At 51.3% G+C, this 23,170-nt stretch overlaps 2 protein-coding genes across 3 annotated transcripts in view; one reads left to right on the top strand and one right to left on the bottom strand.

Moving 5' to 3' along the window:
- The first annotated feature begins 574 nt into the window (after positions 1–574).
- On the top strand, positions 575–20,260 carry GPRC5B (G protein-coupled receptor class C group 5 member B). 2 transcript variants are annotated; one of them, XM_045992780.1, is made up of 5 exons: positions 580–717; positions 2,183–2,264; positions 8,214–9,227; positions 17,211–17,323; positions 18,674–20,260. In XM_045992780.1, the coding sequence occupies exons 3-5, from the start codon at positions 8,222–8,224 to the stop codon at positions 18,716–18,718; spliced, it is 1,164 nt and encodes a 387-aa protein (XP_045848736.1). In that variant the 5' UTR covers positions 580–717; positions 2,183–2,264; positions 8,214–8,221; the 3' UTR covers positions 18,719–20,260. The 2 variants fall into 2 exon arrangements, with proteins under 2 accessions (XP_045848735.1, XP_045848736.1); XM_045992779.1 differs by lacking the exon at positions 2,183–2,264 and having other exon boundaries at positions 575–717.
- A 1,328-nt stretch (positions 20,261–21,588) lies between these two features.
- Positions 21,589–23,170, bottom strand: part of IQCK (IQ motif containing K) — a 120,281-nt gene continuing 118,699 nt past the window's right edge. The window contains exon 9 of the mRNA XM_045992958.1: positions 21,589–22,727. Within this exon, the coding sequence (XP_045848914.1) occupies positions 22,672–22,727 (56 nt within the window). The 3' untranslated portion in view covers positions 21,589–22,671. The remainder of the gene's footprint in view (positions 22,728–23,170) is intronic.

Below are 23,170 nucleotides of genomic sequence, written 5' to 3' on the forward strand. Positions count from 1 at the left end.
GGTGGGGGGAATGGAGTGTGCCCAGGCGGACACTCGCTAGAGGACACCAAGCCGTGCGCGTGTGCCTAGTTGTATACTTCGGCACGCGCGGCGGGGTCCTCTCTAGGTCCAGGACCTGGGGCTGGTTGGTTGAGGGTAAGTTACTGTTTGTGAACCCACGTTGGAGAGTGTCCTGGGCGGAAAAAAATCCCGTGCTAGGACACTGGTGGGAGTATCCCTCTGTATGTGTGTTCCTGCAAATGAATCAACTTGGGAATACGTCCGGTGCGTGTGGAGTGCTTATGGGTGGACTGTGGATGTGGAGGGAGTGTCTCCAAATTTGGGACCCTGGAAGGGGGCGGTCTCAGCGCTCCCACCAAGGAGCTAGGGGCTTGCGCTGGTGGAGTGGAGAGAGGCAAGGGCTCTCTCCGTCCCGGGCTCAGCTAGGAACCGCCTGCTGGGCAAGGGCCGGGGGCGGAGCTGGATGCCCCGGGGGGCGGGGGCGGAGGGGGCGGGGTCGGCTAGTGGGGCGGGGCCGTCGGGTCTGCAGCCGCGCGGGCCGGGCCAGGGGGCGCCTCGCGCGGCAGCGGTTCGCGAAGGCGATGCAGTGAGACAGGACCGGCGGGCTGGCGGGCGGCCGGGCGCGCGCGCGGGGCGGGGGCCGCGGCCGCGCTGCAGCGATGTGACTTGAGGCCGAGAACCAGCAGGAGCGTCGGCGCTGCGAGGCCGCGGGAGTCGGTGAGTGCGAGCCGCGCGGATGGGGTGGAGGGCGCTGCTACGACCCCAGAAACTTTTCCCGCCGCGGACTCGGGAGAATTGGGGAGTGTGCTTCTTGTGCCCTTCTAAGGCCCCCCGGCGGGTTAGTCTGCTGAGGAAGATGGGGGGTCGGGGAGGGGGGAACCCCAGTCCCGCCGAGGGCAGGGCGGGGGGGGGGGGAGGGGAGGGCTGCAGACCTTTATGCCGGAGGTGACAGAGGAGAGGGTGCCCTATTCCCGGACCCGGTGGAGATCCAAGTCTCTGAGGAGGGTCTGGGGGCGACCGCAGGTAAAGAACAACTGGGAGTAGTGTGAGGGAATCCAGCCGTACCCGAGTGACTCGTCGTGGCAGGGAAGCCGCGGGCAGGTCCGGGGGCCGCGTGCTCAGCCCGTGGGGGCTGACCACAGGGCAGACCGAGCTGCGGTTATAGGGACTGGGCTTTGGGGGTGACCTGCCGCACCTGCCGCAGGGGCTGGGGGCCAGGCTTGCAACCGGCGGTGCCTGCGCACTACAGGACAAGGCGCGGGGGGACACTGCGGGGGCGGAAAAGAGGCAGAGCTGAGACCTGGGGCTGAGGGACAGACGGGGGGACGGCTGCATACAATGGCGGGGGGCTGGCGTTCCTATTCCGACCGGGCTGGGGCTGAGGACTAGTCCTGTGCGTTCGCTGCCCTTGGGGGACACGGGCTCCCAGCTCCGCACATCTCGGGATCCGTACCGCCCGCACCGGCCTGGGCCCCGGGGAGCTAGCTAGCCATCCGGGGAGTCGGGCGCCGACCTTGCCACAGAGGACGGCCCCAGCGCAGCTCGCGAGTTCGTCCCCTGGCTCTCGCTCTGTCACACCCAGGCCCAACCAGCCTCCCCCCGCCCCCCGACTCGTCCCCCATTCGCTAAGGGGGCGGCTCCTTGGAGCGCGGACAAAGGCCCCTGGAGTGTGGCGGGCAGCGGCGTCCCTGTCTGGGGCCCCGGCCCACGCGCCACATTGGCTGCCCAACTGCGCCAGGATGGGGGGCACTTGAGCGGAGCCCAAGAGGAACTGGGGGTCCTCGAAAAGACAAGAGAAGTGAGGGGAAAGTGAGAGAAGGATCTGGCACAAAAGCCGGGGAACTTCAGCCAAGGAACCTTGATTACGAAGTTTCCTCGGTGGGGTGGGGGCTCTCGGTGGATTCCGTCCTGGAGTGAAGCTGCATGCAAATGGCATGTAAATAGAATGCAAATCATCATCTGTTGGTTGGGAGCCCTCCGCGAGGCCAGTTTTGTATCTAGGCTGTGGAGTGAAGGGTTTTCTATCTGTTCCCTGCTCTAAGTCTGAAAAGGGGTCAGCTGAGTTGAGAAGGAGAAAAATGGAAGGGGAGAGGAGGAGTCGCCATTTGGGGCAGGCAGCAAGACAAGCAGTCTTGTTAGAAAGAGAAGCTTCAAACCCTTATTGGTTTATTTGTTCTTTCAGTAAATGGACCAGCTTCAGAACTGGGGCTGGGACACTACAGAATAGAGAATGGACAAGCCTCTGCTCTCAGGGCACTAGCCAGGTGGGTGAACAAATAAATAGCTAAATAAGTAAATAAATAGTAAGTCGATGGAACTTCTAATTGGGGTAAGGGCTGCCAGGAAAGTAAAACAGGAGGATATCAAAACAATGAGGGTTTGTGTATGTAGGAAAGACCGTTCTCAGGCGTGACATTTTTGTGGAGCCTGGCAAGATGGAGGGTCCACCTCTGGGTGGGCCACTTGGGTCCCTTGGGGGACTGCTGTGCAGACAGAGGGCACTGCAGATGCAAAAGCTTGGAGGTGGGAATGAGTTTAGACCTGAACAAAGGCCATTGTGACTGGAGCTCGGAGGCAGATGTGGAGGGGGTGGGTGGAAGAGGGGATGATAGGGACCAGCCAGACCACCATCTTTTGGGCCTTGGAAAGGAGTACGGGTTTTATTCTCCTTGGGCCAGCGAACCCTTAGAGAGTTTGAGTGGGAAGCCAAGGGATCTGATTTTTAAAAGCTCCCCTGACCTCAACTCACAGATGGAAAGCAGCTCCCCTTTCATTCTGCCTCTGGGATGGCGAGGCTCCGGGAGCCTCTGAGGGACTCCGTCTGGCCTGCGGGGACCGCTTAAACCCTACTCTGTCCTATGAGCCCACTCGAGGAGCGGCTCAGGTTTTAAAATTCACTCTCCACTTTGAGGCAGTTCTTGTCCGCCTTAAGTGGCCCCCACCCAGGGCCCTTGGCCCCATAAGCCCTTCACGTAGCACTTCCTAGGGGTTCTGAGTTAGTCACATTTTCTTCTCGGAATTACAGCCCAAGAGGAACCATCCACCCCAGAACGGACAGCCAAGGATGCAATTTGCATTTAAATGATTGCTTTTATTTACAGGATTGGAGCTGCTTTGCATATTCATGGATCATGAAGCTTGTGTTCTGGCAACCCTGTTTACTAACCCAGGAGGGTTATTAAATTCAAGGGCCCCCAAATAGGCTGGTGGTCTGTGCAGCATTAGGAAATGAAGATTATGAGATAGTGTAACTTGGAAAAGATATTAGAGGGTGAGATTGTGGGTCTGGGAAAGAGCTTAATGTCAGGAAACCTTGTAACAGTTTAATCTTGCAGAGCAGGAAATGCACCATTGGCTCTAAGGGGAGTGGGCTGGGACAGAGTGTGATGCTGGGGTGTGTGGGGAGACTGGCTCCACAACCTCATCCTGGCCTTCTGCCAGACATGGGGTGAGGCCTCAAACCAGAGGTGCAGTGGAAAGGCCTTCGGTCAGGAGTTGGGGGAAAAGAGTTCTAGTCCCTGCTTGGCCTGCGAATTCCAGTAAGCCTCTGGCAAAGCGGTCCCACCTCTCATTTTCCCAAGAGGACGGACGATGGAATCATGATTGTCTTTTTAATAAGCAGGGATCCTGTATTCCACGTGGGACAAGCACCTTGAGGAGTATTTTTCCTGTACTTTTCTCACTGGCTTTGTGAAGGTGGCGCTATCTTTGTCTTTTATAGAGGAAGAGACTGAGGGTCAGAGAGGTTAAGTAATGCCCCATGTCACATAGTTAGGTCTGGCTTCACTCCCACTGAAGTCCTTCACTCCAGAGGAGACTGATGAAAGTGTAAATTCTGTGCCAGGCATTCATCTGTACCAAACTACTGACTATGCCCAGATGTAGGAAGGCCCCCTCCCCGCCTGCTCATTTTTTTCTTTCCCTTCCATGTTCTAGCATCCCTCTCCCCATATCATGTGGGTAGTGGGTAGATGGGGACACTAGTTCCCAAGAGAATGGACAGTGTCTGATCTCTGGGGGCCTCACCCTGACTTCTTGACAGGGACACCCGGTGTGAGGGCTCCTAGGTTGGCCTGAGTTTCCCATGGGAAAACCACTTTCACAGTGAGGCCTCCGCTTAGAGCTCCTGGTTTGGAGATCAGGTGAGTTTAGAGGTTCCCAGGGCAGACTCCCACCAAAGGCATCTCCCATTCACACCACCTCAGGGATCCTCTTTGCCTAGAGTGATGGGGGAGGCTGAAAACCAATAACGGACCAACACCTGGGTGAGCCCCCTTCCTACCCCATCTCCATGGCAACTGCTCCTCCTGGAAAAGCAGTCAGCAAAGTTCATAACCTCTGATGAAGGAATAGTTGCCAATCATTTCTATTTATTTAACAGACAGTTTATGTAAGTGCTTACCCTGTGTCAACTACTGTCCTAAAACCTCATTATTTTAAGCACAACGATCCCACAGGATGGGTACTGTGAACACACCCCTAGTTTGCAGAGGAGGAACCTGAGGCAAGAAAGGTTAAATCAGTTTGTCCAGGGTCACAGAGTACTAGCAGGTGGCAGGGGCAGAACTTGAAACCGGAAGATCTCTCTCGGAATTTCACCCTGCTCGGTAAGGAACTGGGCTGGGAGGGCTAGCCTGGCCTGTGGCCTTCAGGCAGGCAGCAGTGTCCTCTCACAAGGAATCTTGCCTGCATTCTTTCCAGCCTCTGCAGGCCCCAGCTCGTGGAGAAATGGAGCGTGCTGCTTCACCACCTGCCGGAGGCTTCTGGCCCCTCTGCGGGTGGGGGGTTGTGGACAGAGAGAGAGAGGGAGACAGAGACAGAGATAGTATATTTAAGAGCCTCTGAATGAGTCACATTTCTGGGAGCCTGCCTAGCAGCGAAGGTAATTAGTATGTGAGCCGAGGCTTGTGCGTTCGTTCACATTTGCTCGTTCCTCCTTTTGAGGAGCCGCACGCCTACATCTCCTGGGTTTGTTGCCATATATTTATCCCGTGCCGATCAGCCTTGCCTGCGGCTGACTTGAAACCTCTAATCTGGCATTGTTCCCTTCGGGATTCCTGAAGAACTCCTCTGTTGGTGGGAGGAAGCACCAAGGGGCTGCTGCGGAGGCTGGGGCTTACCTGACAAGTGGGAGCCACCTGCTTGGTCCCTGGCAGAGTTGACGAGGCAGAACGTACTGGGGCCATGGCTCCTGGCTTCCCCGGCTGCACAGGTCCGAGCTTCTCACACTTCTGTGTGTGCCCGGGGGTCTGAGTGCATTTGGAGCTTGCCTGGCGGGCTTGTTGAAACGGAGGGTGTTAGGGCCCCCCCCCCGAGTCTGCATTTCCAGCGAGCTCCCTGGTGACATTGCTGCTGTTGGCCATCTGAGGGTCAGACTCGGACTTGAGCCTTTCAGGCCGTCAGTTCTTTCCTCTGTAAGAGAGCAGTGAGAACACCCGTGTTTCAGGAGTAACATGAGGGTTGAGACTACTCTTACCAATCCGTTGGTTCGGCAGCTGCTAGCAGGTCAGGGCAGAACAAGACAGACACAGCCCTGGACACGGGAGAGCAGGGAGTGGACCCAAAGGTAATAAAATATTTGAAAATTGTGGCACATGCTACAAAGACAAAATCAGGACTGGTGTAAAGTATAAGGGGGGGGGCAGGAGAGACTGGCCAGCAAGGGCTCAGGCACCAGGTGACATTTCTAGAGCCCTGGTCTGTAGTAAGAGCCCAAGTAACCATAGTACAATTGTTTGCCGCCTCACTCCACCACTTTCTAGCTGCGTGACCTCCAACAAGCCAGCTGACCTCCATGTTTTACTTCCTATAAAACGGAGATAGTAGCAGTACCGGGCTCGTAGTGTCACTGTGCAGATTATAAGGCATTCGTATGTGTGCCGTGCGTGAATGTGTGCCTGCAGTGTGTGAGCGCTATGAGTTGGTTATTGTCGTTGTCACTCTGGAGGGCAGTTCTGAATCTCCCCAGAAATCCTAGATGAGCCAGGCTCCACTTCATCCCGTGGGGCTGTGAGGAGCCCTCCTGATCATCCTAGACACCTCCTGGGCATCCTTAACAATGATAATGATCCACGAGAGACAAATGGATTCCACTAAAGCTCCTGGCTGCCACTGGTGGCATCTACATGCCGAGACATTGGGTAGGGAGGACTTCCTGGAAGAAGGGGGCCACATGATGTAGAAGGAGTCATAGAACTTCCTTGTTGGCGAGCAACACAAACCCAGCTCAAACTGGCTTAATCTAAAAAAAAAAAAAAAGGCAAGTTTATTGGCTGGATGAATAGTGGCTGGACCATGAGTCTGACTGCCATATCTGGGGTGCACCCTCACCCCGAATCTGCTTGCGTGCAATGCTGGGATGCATATTTTAGAAGCATCTCCTGCCAGATGTCTTCTGCCCTGAACCTGCCTTCTCTCATCAAGAGGCAAAGGTGATGATCCCTGTAGCACCAGACCCCTTCTCATTTGGCAGCATCAATAATTTATCCCAATCAATAGCTTCACAGCCAAGGCAGGATCAGAACTGCTCATGGAATCCCTGAAAGGAGCAGAGAGGAGGAGAGAGAGGTGGTCGATACTGCATTTACTTAAGGAAGCCCCAGGGAGGAGCGGGAGCTGCCTGGATCCAGCTGGTTACGACCTCACACATGGGGCAGCGAAGGCAGTGTGGGTCCATCCTGAGCTGCCTGGAGACCGGCTCAGAGCAACGCAGTGTAGGCCGGAGCTCTCTAAAGGCCACACTGCGTTCAGAAACAAGAGCTGGTGGCAGGTGGGGCCGAGGAAAGAGTCCCGGTGAAGGAGCCTCTCATTCATTCAACATCCACCAAGCATCACCTTTGTGCCAGCACTGGGTGCGAATGCTTGAGTCCACACCAGTGGGGTCATCCTGGCGATTTTGCATGCCCACCCCCACAGGGGACATTTGGCAATGTCAAAAGATTTTTGGGTTGGGGGAGTAGGTGTGCTACGGGCATCTAAGTGGATAGAGGCCATGGCTACTGCTGAATATCCTACAGTACCGAGGACAGCCCGAACAGCCAAGAGCAGTCAGACCCGAAATGTCAGTGATACCAAGGTTGAGAAGCCCTGGTCTACTCGATGAACAGTGTCCCTGTCCTCCTGTACCTTGCAGTGGAGAAAGACAGGGAAAAGAGCAAGAAGAAAGAAAAGGGAGAAACAAAGTGAAAAGACAAGGGGGAAAAAATAAAGAAAGAGACTATTGGAGCAAAGAAGGAACTAGAACAAGAGGCCCTGGTGAAGAGGAATGGCACTGTGACCTTGGCCAAGGTCTGAAAGGGCAACATTAGGTGAGGGTGAGGAGCATCTTCCAAGCCATGGGTTGGGAGCGTTTAAGCAGAGGAAGCAGGAGAGACAAGATGGGAATTGGGTTAAGGCCATTTGCCATGGCTGCTGTGTGGAGTTCAGCTTTCAGGGGGACCCAAAAGAGTGCCGAGGGGGATCCTGCAGGCACCCTGGGAGGTACAGATAGGGGTGCAGTGAGGATGGGTTCTTTGGAGATCTTTGGGGGAAGTAGGAGGGGTGAGGTAAAAGTGGAAACCAGGACGGTAGTTCATTCTGGATACACTGTTTGAAATGAGGGCATGCTTGTAGGAGCTGGGTGGTATGACCTTGGGCAAGTGTCCTAACCTCCTGGAGACCCTGTTTTGTCACCAGTGTAAGGGACTGGATGTGCCCAGTGCCTGGCTTAGAGTGAGTCATGGGTAAATATTAAGCCGTTACCATTGAGAGACTGAAAAGAGGCAGTGCATACCATTCTCAGCACAGCGCTGGTCTCATGGCTGTCTCTTCAAAGTTTTGTTTTCGTTCCCTTATTTTTGAAGAGGTCAGACGTAGCACAGAATATAAAAATCAAAGAATACAAAAGAGTATACAGAGAGAGTGAATCTCTCTCTCACCCTCTTCTCCAGCCGCTAGCGATGATGATTCATGATTGTTCACTGTGCCAGATCAAGGCTGCAGATGGGAGCTTAAATCAGGGTCCTGTACCTTCCCCACCCCCAACCAGGGGTTGTGCTGTCTGGAGAAAGGGGTACCTTTTTCTGACCTGTCAAAGTTGCCTCATGGGCCAGCAGGTTGGAAATGAGGTGGGTCTTAAAGAAGTCAGGAAAGTGGGAATCTTACAGTGAACTGGTCTTTTTCTCCCTCCAAACATCTCCCCCATCTGTAATGTTCTGGAAACTTTCCGGTGTTAGAGAGAAAGATGAAAACCCACCAGGTGCTCGCCTTCCTCTTGCTCTTCGTGATTGCCTCCGGGGCTTCTGAGAACGCCAGCACTTCCCGGGGCTGTGGACTGGATCTCCTCCCTCAGTACGTGTCCCTGTGCGACCTGGACACCATCTGGGGCATCGTGGTGGAGGCTGTGGCTGGGGCAGGCGCCCTGATCACGCTGCTCCTGATGCTCATCCTGTTGGTGCGGCTGCCATTTATCAAGGACAAGGAGAAGAAGGACCCCGTGGGCCTCCACTTCCTCTTCCTTCTGGGGACCCTGGGCCTCTTCGGGCTGACCTTCGCCTTCATCATCCGGGAGGACGAGACCATCTGCTCCGTCCGCCGGTTCCTCTGGGGCGTCCTCTTCGCGCTCTGTTTCTCCTGCCTGCTGAGCCAGGCGTGGCGTGTGCGGAGGCTGGTGCGCCATGGCAAGAGCCCCTCGGGCTGGCAGCTGGTGGGCGTGGCGCTGTGTCTGATGCTGGTGCAGGCCATCATCGCCATCGAGTGGCTGGTGCTGACCGTGCTGCGCGACGCCAAGCCGGCCTGTGCCTACGAGCCCATGGACTTCGTAATGGCCCTCATCTACGACATGGTGCTGCTCGTGGCCGCCCTGGGGCTGGCGCTCTTCACGCTGTGCGGCAAGTTCAAGAAGTGGAAGCAGAACGGGGCATGCATCCTGGTCACAGCCTTCCTGTCCGTGCTCATCTGGGTGGCCTGGATGACCATGTACCTGTTTGGCAACGCCGAGCTGCGGCAGGGAGACGCCTGGGGCGACCCCACCCTGGCCATCACCCTGGTGGCCAGCGGCTGGGTCTTCGTCATCTTCCACGCCATCCCGGAGATCCACTGCGCCATCCTGCCAGCCCCGCAGGAGAACACGCCCAACTACTTCGACACCTCGCAGCCGCGGATGCGGGAGACGGCGTTCGAGGAGGACGTGCAGCTGCCACGCACCTACATGGAGAACAAGGCCTTCTCGATGGATGAACACAACGCAGGTAAAGGGGTCGCCGTGCTGCGGGGTGAGGCTCTGGGCCTGTTTCCCCCAAAAGGACTCCCTCCTTCCTCCCTAGTGGGGATGGGTGGTCCCCGGGCCAGTCCTGGCAGATGGGAGCCACAGATATTGGGCTCGGTACTTTAACTGGCCCAGGGATGGGTTCTTATTTAGCATTTTTTTCCCCTGTCCGCTGCCAAAGAATTTAATATCAAAATCTGCGTTTCTCACCTCTTCTGAAAAGTCAGCTCTGGCAATGCTGGCTTGGCATTCCCACCTGGCAAAGATTGTCTGGAGCTGATCTGAACCAGTGTGTGCTGGAAGGTTCCCCCTCTCAAGAGTCGGGGCTGCTCCTTTGTTTTCATTTTAATTCCAGGGTAGTTAACACACAGTGTTGTCTTAGTTTCCGGGGTACAATGTAGTGATTCAGCAGCTCCATACATTGCTCATCACTCATCAGGGCAGTTGGACTCTTGATCCCCTTTACCTGTTTCACCCAACCCCCCAACCTCCAACCCCCTCTCCGGTAACCATCTCTTCTCTATAGTTAAGAATCTCTTTTTTGGTTGGTCTCCCGCCCTCCCCCCGCCTTTGTTTCTTTATTTGTTTTGTTTCTTAAATTCCATATATGACTGAAACGGTATTTGTCTTTCTCTGACTGTTCATTGTTCTTTTTCATGGCTGAATAATATTCCACTATATAGATATAGATATGTAGATATAAACCGCATCTTTATCCATTCATCTGTTGATGGACATTTGAGCTGCCACTGCAGATGACCGTGTGGAGGTTCCTCAAAAAATTTAAAAATAGAAGTGCCTGGTGGCTCAGTTGGTTGAGTGTCTGCCTTCAGCTCAGGCTCTGATGTCAGAGTCCTAGGATTGAGTCCCAAGTGGGGCTCCTTGCTCAGCAGAGAGTCTGCTTCTCCCTCTCCCTCTGCCCCTCTCCCTGCTGCCTCTCAAATAAATAAGATCTTTTTTAAAAAATTAAAAATAGAGCTACCCTATGATCCAGTAATTGGATTGCACTCCTGGCTATTTACCCAAAGAAAATGAACACTAATTCAAAGGGATATATACAACCCTATGATTACTGCAGGGGTTTCATAATTTAGCTATTGTAAACAAATACTGTAAATTGTTATTTATAATAACTAAATTATGAAAGCACCCCAAGTGGCTGTTCCTTTAGATGGGGATTCATTTTGTGTTTACCACACTCCCCACCACTCCCTATTGCTAGAACTCAGGGGCTAGAACATATTAACATTAATTCCCTGTGCTCAAACAAGTGTTTGAGCTTGTAGTCCAGGAGCTAGATGGGTGCAGGGGATACTGGGGGCAATTACTTGTGTCTCCTCCCCACCTCCAGCATTCAGGAGTGTATGAATGGGTCCCTGGAGTCAGATGCCCGGATTTAAGTCCTGCCCTCTGTACTTCCTAGATGTGTGGCTTTGAGCAAATTGCTTTACCTTCCTGAGCATCAGTTTTTCCCATCTGTAAGATAGACTAATGAGAGAATGTACCTCTAGAGCTGTTGTGAGAAGTAGCATCCTGAGGGTCTCCCCCAGGACCTGGCCTCCTGGATGTGTGTTTTGGCTGGGTTCCCCTGAAAGCAGAGCCTGAGACTTGGGTGCAGCTCCCCTCCCCAGGAGGTGTTCCCTGCAAAGGAGAGGGGAGGGATAACCAGACCAGGAAGACAGAAGCAACCAGACAAGTACATCAATGAGCCGGTTACTGATGTGGGCAGCTGGGGCTCGGTCCTGACAGGTGTGCATGTAGAACGAGCCTCAGACTTAACCTTCCAAATCAGGAGCCTGCAGCATTCGCCATCAAGTCCTCCGTTGCCCCTCGTCACGTATGTCCTCTGTCTCCCAATCTCATTGCCACTTCCCCCATTTACTCTGGCCAGACAAGTACTGCTGGCTTCTGAGAGGTTTGGGGGAACAAGAGGTGGAGGCTCTCTGGGTCCCCAGACCCATACATCACCCCTGCAGTGAGGTTCAGAGCTGAGCCTGGAGAATGTGGTGCAGGCACTCGGAGCCCCCGCGGTGAATACCTCTGAAGTATCTGTTGAGTCGTTCCTTCAAGTGAGTCGGGTAGGTTCCCAGCACTTGAGATTCAATAAAATTGCCTTTTCTCAGTTGCCTGAGGATTGATCAGGGGCTATAATGATAATAATAATGGCTACATTAACAGCAGCAGTCGTAGCCGTAGTGGTGCTGATTACTTAGTACCGTCATTGCTTACTGAGCATTAACTGTGTGCCAGGTGCTATTCTAAGTCCTTGACCTCCCTTGCTGCACCCAGTGAGGCCGTCCTATTATTATCCCCATCTTACAGATGAATAAATGGAGACTCTGAGAGGTTCTGTACCTTGCCAAAGACATACAGCTGGGAGGTGGCTCATTCCAGATGGCCAAGGTCCCCTTTGCCGTGCTGCTCACCCAGGCAGCTGGGCAGTGTTCCCCGGTAGGTCATGACTGAGAGTCAAGCTTGTGGGGTGACTGGTGAGTGCATCCTCCCTGTCCCCTGCAGGCAGGGGTAAGCACGTTCAGCCATCAGATCCTCGAAGGTCACCCAGAGCCCTCCCCACCTGCCCACTTTCCTCTGCTCTGGACCAGACCCACAGGAGGGAACACCAATGGCTCCACCTGCGGATAGGGCTAGAAACCCTGGTGTGGTCTTTAACGGAGCTGTTTTAGTCTTAATAGGAAGCCCCAGGCCAGCAAGCCCATGTTTGTCAAAGGATTTAGCAGGAATGACTGTTGGCTCGTGGTGCCAGGACAAGGTGGGGTCAGGATGGGGATCATCACTGGGAGCCCTGAAGGCCCTCCAGAGAAGGTGTCCTGAGCAGAGGTCAGGAGCCCGGCTGGTTCCCGGGGTCTGGTGGAGCCACCCCTTCCCGGCTGCCCCCGGAACAGGATCCTTTTTATGAGACCCATGGACTCCCCTTGGACCTGAGAGGTAGTGGCAGCTTCTGGAATGAATGTGCACCTTTGTACATTCATTGGGGGATTTTTGTTTATCACTTTGTCAGGTTCTTAAAGCCGTCTGTGGCCCCCAGAAGGCTAAGAATCAGTGGTATTGAACCTGAAGGTCTAGTTTACTTGCAGTGAAACGGGAATGCTAGAATGACCCAAGTATTAGGGTCTTCAAGAGTAAGGACGGCTAACCTTTAGTAGGTGTTTACTGTGGACCAGGTACCATTCTGGGCATTTTAGTGGCTAATCTCATTTAATCCCTACAATAACCCATTGAAGTCCATTTTGCAGACAGAAAACCGAGACACAGAAGGGCCATGCATCTTGCCTAAGAGGCAGGGAGGGCCGGGGTCTGAGCCCATGTAGGCGGGTTCCGGAGCCCCAGTGCTTGATTCGTCTACCACAGAATTACTCATCTCTCCTCAAAGCACTTTAGGGATCCTGAGCTCACTGGCTGGTTTACCAGGATGACTTTGTGGCTTGGGGAAGCAGGGTTTATCAGTCCCGTTTTACAGAGCGGGAAACTGAGTTCCAGGGTTGTCGGGCAACGTGTTTAAGCTCACACTCTAAGAGCAGGGTGGGGGGGGGGTTGGTTTTCAACTACCCTGCATTTATTTTCCTTGTGAAAATGCAGCCAGTCCTTCCTATCCACATAAGATCCAGAGATCAAAGGTATCTGGGACCCAGGTGAGAACCAGCCGCACCAGGGCTGGCACACTGGGTGAGGGGGCGTCCTAGAGGTGCTCCCCACCCCCATCTGTTTCACATTCTGACACATTCCAAAGCCAAGGAAGTCGTCTTTCTGTCCCCTCTTTCTTTTCCAAAATAAAACCAGTTTTATCGTTCCATTTTGGTAACAAAAACTAGAATAATCATCTAGAAGTTTCAGGAAGCAAAAATAACAAAAATTGCTCAAACTCCCATTATCCAAAAGCAGCTACTGCTGTTTGCTCCCATCTTGCCAGACATCTCTCAGTGAGCACATAGCATAGTCTCTCTCCTTCCCTCCCTCTCTTCCTCCCTCTTTTACACACACGTGCACACACACACACACACACATACCCCAGTCCCGTAGACAGGTTCTTAACCTAGCTGTACACTTGGGCAGCTAAAAAATATTACCAGTGCCCGCCCCCTCGTTCTGTCTGTTTGGGTTTAGGTTTCTTAAGCTTTCCAAAGGATTTGAAGATGGAACTACTGATCTAAGTGGTGTTCTGTGGTGTGTTTGCTTAAGTCAATATTGTATCATGGATGGAGGCCTTTCCAGGTCAGTGACTGCAGAGCTCTAGTATCCTTTCCATGATGCGGAGCTTTCCTTGGGCACAGTAAGTTACTTTTCTGATCCTCAGCTGGTGGATATTCCACTTGTTTCTGGCTTTCCATATAAGTAATGTTGCTGTGAATATCGATCTTTGTGCCCTTGATCAATTAACTTCTTGCAAGACCAAAACAAAACAAAACAAAAAACCACCACCTTCTAGACATGCATTAAAGAGTCTGTACCTTTAAATCTTGATGTATACTGCCAGATGGCCCTCTAAAAGTTAAACGAATTTTCTGCCCCCCACCCCAGTAACTGTATGAGAACCCCACTTCTTCACTCACCTTGGATGTTATCAGACTTTGTTTTAATAGCCCTGTTTTGGATCATCCCAAATGTGTGTCCACCAAAATTCACACGGGACCAGGCAGGGTGGGCCCCAGGCAAAGCCAATTCCGTCAGAAAGCTCACATGAGCTGACCTGGAGTGCTGGCTAGGATTGCCCTTGTTCTAGAAACCCTTGCTTTGCTGGCTGGGGAACCTCTGGGCGTGTTCCCTTGCCACTGTGAGAACAACTGTTGTTATCTTTGGTGCTGACCTCAGCCAGCTTGTATTTTCGGGAACCAGGCCCCACTTGGGGGCCTTGCCCAGGAGTTACAGTTGGCTGTCTTTCTTTTGCACTTTCGCCAGCCAGCCTTTTGGGCTCTCTTCCCTTGAGAGTCAATCTTGACGTTTTCAAGAGATGGGAAGGGCATTCCCCAGGTGGCCTGTGGCTCAGTCAAGCCCCAGTGTCCTCTGCCTCCAGGTTTCCTTCCCCCGAATGAGATCCCAGGTCTGTAGAGCACTTTATCAGCCTGCTGCTTGTTAGTAAGTATCAGCAAGGCATGAGGTATGTGATGAAAGTTGAAAATGCACCGAAGGATGTAGCACCTCCGATCACATCTTGGAAAGCGTTAATGAGGCATATTAAATGTTCACCTTTCAAAGGAGCAATAAAGAAGAAAGTGTTCTTTCTTTTAGGGGATTTGGGCTCTCAGATCTCCTTAGGACCAAGGGCTATCTTTTTTTTTTTAAGATTTTTATTCATTTATTTGACAGAGATCACAAGTAGGCAGAGAGGCAGGCAGAGAGAGAGGAAGGGAAGTAGGCTCCCTGCTGAGCAGAGAGCCTGATGCAGGGCTCGATCCCAGGACCCTGAGATCATGACCTGAGCCGAAGGCAGAGGCTTTAACCCACTGAGTCACCCAGGTGCCCGCACCAAGGGCTATTTAAACTTGGACTCTTCACTTTCTGGTGCGTGGCCCTGAGTCAGCTTTGAGGGAGGGCCCATGGAGCCTCACTGGCAGGGTCTGGATAGGAGTAGGCTGGCATTCAACCTATAGATTCCTGTAGGGAAGCTCTTATGAGCCCTGCTTGCCTTTCACAGCTGACCCAGGTCAGAGTGCGATGTTAGGTGGGACACTTGCAGTGGCAAGTAATAAAAAAATCTGATTTGAACTGGCTTAAACCAAAACAAAACACAAGAAGGAACAAATGTACTGGGGATCAGGCTACAGGAATCATAAGATCAAGGAGGCTCGGGTGATGACTAGATTTGATCTTTCTCCATCTCTTGGCCCTGTTAGTATCAGGGAAGCCCACAACCCTAGGCTTAGACAGTCCCAGTGGAAAAGAGGATCGTTTCCCAGCAAGCTTGAGCAAAAATCCCAGAGCTGGCTCTGATTGGACCTAATTGGCCAGACTGAAGTCACATGCTGACCTCAGGCCAGAGTAGAAGGTGGTCATAGCAACACGTGGGGCCAAGGCGCCCACAGATGGCTGGTAGAGTCGAGCCTTTGTTTCTTTGAGGAGAGTGTGTTGGGTCAGATTCTCCCAACACAGCTGGCTGGGTCTGTGCATTATAAGGAAAGAGTGCTATTTGGCACTCCCTCTCTAGGGACTGAGAGTAGTAAGAACCCATGAACTACCTCCTCTGCCCCCTGGTGCCCCTCCTTGGCTACCCCTTCTCTACTTCCTGCGAGAGGTATCTCCTTGCTTTGCTCATGCATAACTAGCTGCTTGAAGGCTTGGATGGAGCGGCTAGAGCCAGAGAGGTTTACCTGTGGCCAGAGACATTCGCTCCCCACCGTGCCTCAGTTTCTTAGGCCCAGCTTGGGCTGAGCTCCCTCTCTAATGTCGCTTAAATTCAGGTTGCTTCTAAGTAAGTGCGATGGTTGAAATCAGTATTTGAAGCCAGCATTGTGGGATGGTTAAGAACACAGATTCTCTGCCTCGGTTTTGGATGCTGGTTCTGCCTCCTTCCAACTGTGTGACCTTGGGCTTGTAACTTAACCTCTCTGTGCCCTGTGTAAAGTGGAAATAATGAAAGTACCTATTATGGTATACAGCAGACTCCCTGCTGAGCGCAGAGCCTGATGCTATGCGGGGCTCCAGAGGGGGCTCAATCCTGTGACCCTGAGATTGTGACCTGAGCCGAAATCAGGAGTTGGAGGCTGAACCGACTGAGCCACCCAAGTCCCCCTCTTTGGAGACTTTAAGTGAGGCTTTTCTTGGCAAAGCACGATTAGTGCCTTCAACGAGAATGAAAATAATGTAGTCCGTGTTACAACGGAGATGGACTTCTGTTTTCATAGCGCTCCTACATTCTGCATTGGTTTTTAATAGACTATGTTTTTAGAGCAATTTTAGTTTTACAGAAAAACTGAGCAGGAATTACAGGGAGTTCCCACATGCCCCTATTATTAACAGCTTGCATTAGTGGTGCATTTGTTACTGTTGAGGAATCAATATTGATCCATTATTGTTAACTCAAGTCCACAATTTACATTTTAGAGCTCACTCTTTTGCGTGTACAGTATCATAAAGTGTAATTTCACTGCCCTAAAAATGCCCTGTGCTCTACCTGTTCCTTCACCAGCCCTCCACCCCCCGGCCCAATCATTAGCCTTTCGACATTCTCCGTACTTTTGCCTTTTCAGAATGTCACGGTTGGAATCACACAGTATATAGCTTTTACGGACTGGCTTCTTTGACTTAGCAATACGTGTTTGTTTCCTCCATGTCTTCTTGTGTAGTTTGGGTTTTCTCTACAAAAAAGGAAATTCAGTTCTCTAAAAGTACACAGCAAATAGGAATGCCGTTTACCCACCTCTCTCAGGTTAAGAAGTGCTGACGTATTTTGCCATCTTTGCTACAGCTGTCCCTTTTTTCCTGTCTAGAAATGCCCTGTCCCAGGGCGTTAGAGTCCCTGTGTTCCCTTCCCTGTCACTTTCCCACGAAGACAGCCTCTGTCATGTATTTGATGTCCACGCTCTTAGGGTTGTCTCCCTCTATGTATCCAGAAACAGTGACCGGTGTTGAACGGTGTGATGTTGAACTTCACATGAATGACACTGTGTGGTGAGAGAGGAGACCTCTGAGGGATGTCCTCCAGGGCCTGCAGGGGCTGGAGGGGGTGGGGTAGAGGCTCCACCCTGCCCCCCACCCCAGCAGCCTGCTCCCTGGAGTCTACAAACTTCCCAACCCCACTGAGATGGGTCATGCTCCAAGAGAGCCAGAGAACAAAGCCCCTTTGTGACTTTTGTTTTGAATCTGGCTTATGACAATGGAGAGGGGTGGCAAGGGGTTGGGGGGGGCGTTGGTGGATGTGTGCTGGGAGCGTGGTGTTGCTGCAGGAGAAGAAAACAAAATCGTGGGTTGTTTTTTGTTTTGGTGTTGTGTCGCTGCTTCCTACCTCCCTCAGCCCTCCGAACAGCGGGATTTCGCAACGGCAGCTTGGGAAACAGACCGAGCGCTCCGTTTAGAAGCAACGTGTATCAGCCCACTGAGATGGCCGTTGTGCTCAATGGAGGGACTGTAAGTATCAAGAGGTGATGTTTTGGCCGGAGGCCCAAGAGCGATCCGTGTTGGGGGCAGCTTCGACGGGCACATCCTGCTCTGTGGAGGCTGCGTACGGGCCCGCACCCACTGGCCCACGTGGACACCCCTTGCAGCTAGAATGCATGCAGTGCTTCCGTTTCTCTCCCCATCTCTACCCCCGTTCTCCATACACGGAAGATGCACCTATACTTAGTGAACCATCTGTGGGTTCCTTCGAGAGAGTCCCTGTTTCTTAGGGCTCTTGTACCCCGTGAGTCGGCCTTTCATTATTGCACAAGATGCCCACCTCTGCTCCCTGGGAAGTGACTTTTAGGAAAAGCCCAGAGTTGTGAAACCCCCTGGCAGATTTTGCTGACATCCAACCTAGCGTACTCCCTGTCAGTCCCCCCCCACCCCATCTTTGTGCCCCAGCTGGATACCGGGTTCCCCTACCTCCACTCCTTAAAAGATGTCTTAAGAAACCAGAGCAATTATCATTTCTCCCCCTGCGAGCACAAAAACAGGTTTTATTATCTGATGCCAAACAGACCTTCAGCAGAATTGTCATTTTGTTTACATTTTGCCTCTGTGCAATTACATCATTTTGTTTCTCCAGCAATCCAAAGACACACTGTCATTCCCACATTTAATTTCCAAACATAGCTACATGCTTCTTCAGAAACAATGCATAAAGCCAGTTTACATGTGTAAATTGGACTTCCATTCCTCTATCATGTGCCAATTCCATAACTCAACCTGAGCTTTTTTTTTCCTTTTCTTTTCCTTTTTAAATGTAAGTCAGGGAGGGTCTTTGATCTCTGGAGGGAATTTGGGTTTTCCTGGCCTTTTGAATGGTATGCGAGGCATTGGTTTGCACTGGTTTGGAACAGGCTCAAAGACAAACAGACTCACAGATTTGCTTTCTGAAAACCCCCTGCCATCCCTTGGGCTGTTTTATTGTTGGGTGCCAAGAAAAAGCCTGACTCGAAAGCATTCTGCCTGTGTGTTATAATAAATAATGTTAGAACCAACCCCCATCAGTCACTCTTAAGCCCTCCTACTCTCTCGGGGGCCAGTGGGTATAAAAACATGGTGGACTTAGAGAAAAACCAAGCGGGTTTCTCAGTGAGGAGACATTCATTCGGGATGCATGATTACAGAAAGGGGGACCCAGCTTTCCCTAGCACAGAGCCGTGTCACACACATCGGGTTGCCGCTTTCCTTGGGAATTATTCAGCCCCTTAGAAAAAAGCAAGATAACTTATCTTTGGCACATTGTTGTCCAGTTGGTTTCTGATGTGGACTTTGCAAAGCACAAAGTTCTCAGTGTGTTATCCTTGTTTCCAGATCCCAACGGCTCCGCCAAGTTACACTGGAAGACACCTCTGGTGAAAGACTTTAAGTTCCAGAGAGTAAGAATCTCTCCTACCGATTTTATTCCCTGGCTGTGTCTTTCTTGAGGGAGAAATCAGTAACAGGAGCCGAACAAGGCTGCCTCACAGCCGGGAGATCTAGAAATCCTACACAAGGGGATTTTGTGTAAATGTGAACACTGCTGAACCTAAAAGCTAACACCGACTGCCCTCCGTCCCCTGCCCCCCCCCCACACACACGCGCGCGCACACACACACGTAATACCAAACCAACCTCAATCCCTGCAAACTAAAGCAAAGCTAATTGCAAATAGTATTAGGCTCACTCAAAAATGTGGCTGGGAAGACTGTTTCATCCTCCGGGGGTAGAACAGAACCACATTCGCAGTCGGTGGGCCGGGCTGGTGTTGGTTGACTGTGGACGTCCCCACACCATCGCCCCTCCGCAGCAAGTGCTGGACCTCAGGTGGCCTTTTTTGAGATGACTGTTTCATTTGAGAGGACTAATGGGGACTTCTCCACCAGCTTGCCTGTTGGTTTGCACATTTCAGGGGGTCAGGAGCAGTTACAGAGTTGTGGGTGTGATCCTGGGGTGAGGCCCAGCCAAATCACGGGATGAGCTTTACAGCAGTAGCGGGGGAGGGACCCCGGCCTGTGCCAACGAAGAGAAGGCTATCTGGGAGGTGAAGTGACCGTCACATTTAAAAAGTGGTGACCCACCACTGTTCCCTCTCTGGGCCTCCTGCTGCAGGTCTACGGCAGAAAAGCATGCCCACCTCCCTCCTTGGAGACAGAACGATATTCCCGCTTGGGGCAGCAGTCTCTTTCCCTTGATGAGCTCTCCCTCCTCCTGCTCTTGCCAATGCTCCCCGACCCCGAGCCCTTTCCCAGTTTTATTCCCATGTTCATTTCCAAAGCTCAGATGGGCTGTCAGCTGACAGCCCCCCCCCCCCCGCCGTTGGCAGGCCAGAAGGCAGGTGCCACAGCGATTGTCTGTGATGATGTCACATGGCAGGGCATCCCAGGGGAGAGGGGACACTCTGCTGCCTAGCATGCAGTGAGTTCTCAGGTGTTAGACTTTGACGGAGTGCAAGTTCCAGGGACGGCTGGAGCACCCAAGGGGTTCTTGCTGCTTTTGGAGGGTATGTGGGACATGTTTTGACTTGGTTTTCTGTAAGTTCCATGCAAATGGTTCTCTTCAAAGCCCATTGTTTCTGTCATGGTTTCCATCTGTCCTAAGCAAGTCATTCCTTTGTTATTTGGCATTTCCAACATCTCGGCCATGAAAAGCCCATGTTCTCTGCACTGTTTGGCCAGCATAATCACTAGCAGTGACACAAAGCAAAGAGTTTTAACTTGACGGCATGAAATGTATAAATGAGGGTGAGTCCTTCGGCATATACTCTAATGATTATATTGCTTTTTCTATAAAACAACCCTTAAGCCTTTAACCTTTAAAGAAAATGAAAAAGGTTAGTGTTTGGGGGGGTGGGAGACTGACCTCTTCAAAAAGCCAATATGTCTGAGCTGTTTTAATAAACCTTCTGATTTTTCTCAAGGCCCTAGTCTCTGCTGTGTCCCGTCCTTGCCACAGTCTCCCTCCCTACTGCAACCTTGCAGAGCGATGGGGTAAACGAGGCCAATTTGGCCTTCCCTCCGTGGCCCTCCTTCAAGTTTTCCATCCAGCTAGTGCATTTCCTTGTGTTGCCAAGCATGAGGGAGAAAAAGCATGGCACCAGAATGCCACCCCTACCTGACCTCTGGGAAACAGCCCACCCCTGCCCAGAGCATGTGCTTGCTTCTAGAGAATCAGATTCCAATCCTCTCTTGAGAAGTGTCATTGGTGGACTGGAAACTGGGAGTATTGGGGAGGAGAGGGAGGGAAATAAGCTAGGACCCGGGGTGGGGATGGGGGTGGTGGTTGCATGCAGACCCAGGATTGTGAAAATACAGAAATCTCCAAACACCTCGGTCCAGTCTGGTGAAAAACGACAGCAATACACATTCTCGTGCCAGGAAATGGTTGCTTACCCCCGCTCTCTGGAGTCCTTTGGAGCTCTCTGATCCCATCAGTGATTCCGTCTGCAAGAGCTCCCCCCTCCCCCCTTTGCAGAAGGGAGCAATTCACCCGATCGTTTTCTCTCTCAGTTCTTGGTGGTCCGGGCGTATAAGGTGAGCACAGCATAAATGGCTACAAGGGGGGGGAAGTAACGTTTCATCAACATAACGACAGAACCAGCTTTGCGCCATGGGAGACCTCACTTAATGAGACCTTTTCTCCCCCCTTTCTTTTTAATTCTCTGATTCGTTATTGCGCTTCGGGATTTTGTTTTATTTTGCCTTTAAAGTTGAGAATGGGGGGGGATGCCCTCCCAATGGGGCAGAGGTGGGGAGTGAGGGCAGAGAGCAGAGAACGGGTATTTTCCTAATGACTCCACCTGAAGGGTGCAAAGAGACCTCTTTGCCAAGAGACTGGCTGCCAGCTGGCCCCACGGAGCAAATTTAAATACAAAATCCAGTGGCACCTCTGTTTATGGAAACACTTGTTGAGGGAAAATGACCTGAAGGAGAGCATCTGTGATCAAAATACCTAATTGTCAGCACAAATCTTTCTGTGTCCGGTTATTAAAATCACTCTGGGACTATAACAGCCACGCTTGTCCCCCCTTTTAATAGACAATGGTCATTCTATCCTGGTTTCCTCCACTGGATGTGGAGGGTGGGGAGTGAGGGAATCAGCTCAGAGAATTGACAAACAGGGAAAATGTGGGGATCCCGTGCTTTTAGCACAGACTCCGTCTGGGCCCACCGAACAAGGGTAAACTTGGGGTGGTCTTCTAGGTCGGCCAGTGCTGAGTGGAACCCTAAACTGAAGGGGAGTGTTGTGGCTTTTATAATCCAATGATGCAATGATTACACCAGCTTACAAGAGTTCTGAGCAGGTGCTTTTTATTAACTGATAAAGAGCTAAGGCTCGTTTTTGATAGATAATATATATTTATTAAATGTATTAATGTGTGTTTTATAATGTACCTTTATCCTCCCCTGGCTGACTGTTGCATACTTATTAAAAAAAAAATCGTTAAAGAAACTTCAAGACAATCAATGTGTACCATAAATGACTGTATATAAACATGACAAATTTAAAGGTTGTAAAGCATGGGCAGATAGGTTTTATTTTCAAAATGCTGTTCTTAACACAAAAATAAAGGCTTTCCTATTTACTTAAGATGTGTGGTAGCTTGTCAAAACCACCCAGAATAACTACGAACTTTTGGATCTGCCTGGAGGCTCAATCTGTGGCATTTTGAACGGGGGAAATCCTGGTTCACAGCAAACCACAGAACAAATGAGGGTAATAAGTTAGCTTAGCCACCAATGAGGAACTCTCTATAGTACTCTGGGGGCTTGACAACCAAAGTCCTTTGTCTGTTACTGTCTGGGTGTGGGTGTCTTCAACTTGTTGGATTTGTAGTCAGAGTTAAGAGTCCGTCTCCTCTGCAAGTGGTCATAGGCAATACGTCATTTTTACGAAGAGAATACTCACCAGATAAACCTAAAGCCCACGGCAGAGGTTTGGGACTCGAATTTAAGTATCGATCTTTGCCAAGGCAGCCAGAAGTGGGAAACTGGAAACTAAAACAATTCAGCGTCTCTTGGGTCTAGACTTTGTTGTACATTTTAACGGTGGTTGGTGTAGAAGAATATACCGGAAGCACTGAAGAAATAATAATGGATAAAAGAATAAAATTTGGAGATCATGCAGAAAGTTAAGATTCACACTCTCCTAGGATAAACTATATGCAGTAAAGCGTGTTTGCAACAAATCCTAGCTTGTGCAGAAAAGGTTCTGTATCGCATGTACCAAATCTAGTCGTTAAAAAAAAAAAATCAACAGAGAGGAAGCATAATTTGTACATTTTCCTCACGTAGAGTCCTTGAAGCTCCAAAGGGAAAAAAATCCCCCAGTAGTTAAGGTGGTGGAGTCTTGGGTGCAATTTCCTCATCGTCCTCCATTTTGCATTTCACTACAAAGAAATGAAAGAGAAAGTCAGAATCAATTTACATATCCAGACAGAGTTGTGATTTTGCAAACAGCAAACTCTGATGTGTAGAGGTCCACAACATCGGAGCTCACTGAGCACCTGCTCTGGTTCTGGGCCACGGACCCACCGGGGAAGAACACAGGGCCATTGTGTTCCAAGGACGGAATCGAAAGCTTCAAAACCATGTAATGTTCATGGCTATTCTTTTTGTCCCCCAGTTTTATTAAAAATAATCGACATACACCGCTGTATAATTTTAAGGCAAGATGGTTTGATTTACATATATGGTCAAACATTTACTCCAGTGGGGTTCACTGATCCCCATCTTCTCACACAGATCCAATAACAAGAAAATCTTGTGACGAGAACGCTTGGGATCTACTCTCTTCACAACTTTCCTATGTATCATTCAGGAGTGTTAGCTG

Source organism: Meles meles, chromosome 21 (genome assembly GCF_922984935.1).
Source record: "Meles meles chromosome 21, mMelMel3.1 paternal haplotype, whole genome shotgun sequence".
Lineage (NCBI taxonomy): Eukaryota > Metazoa > Chordata > Mammalia > Carnivora > Mustelidae > Meles > Meles meles.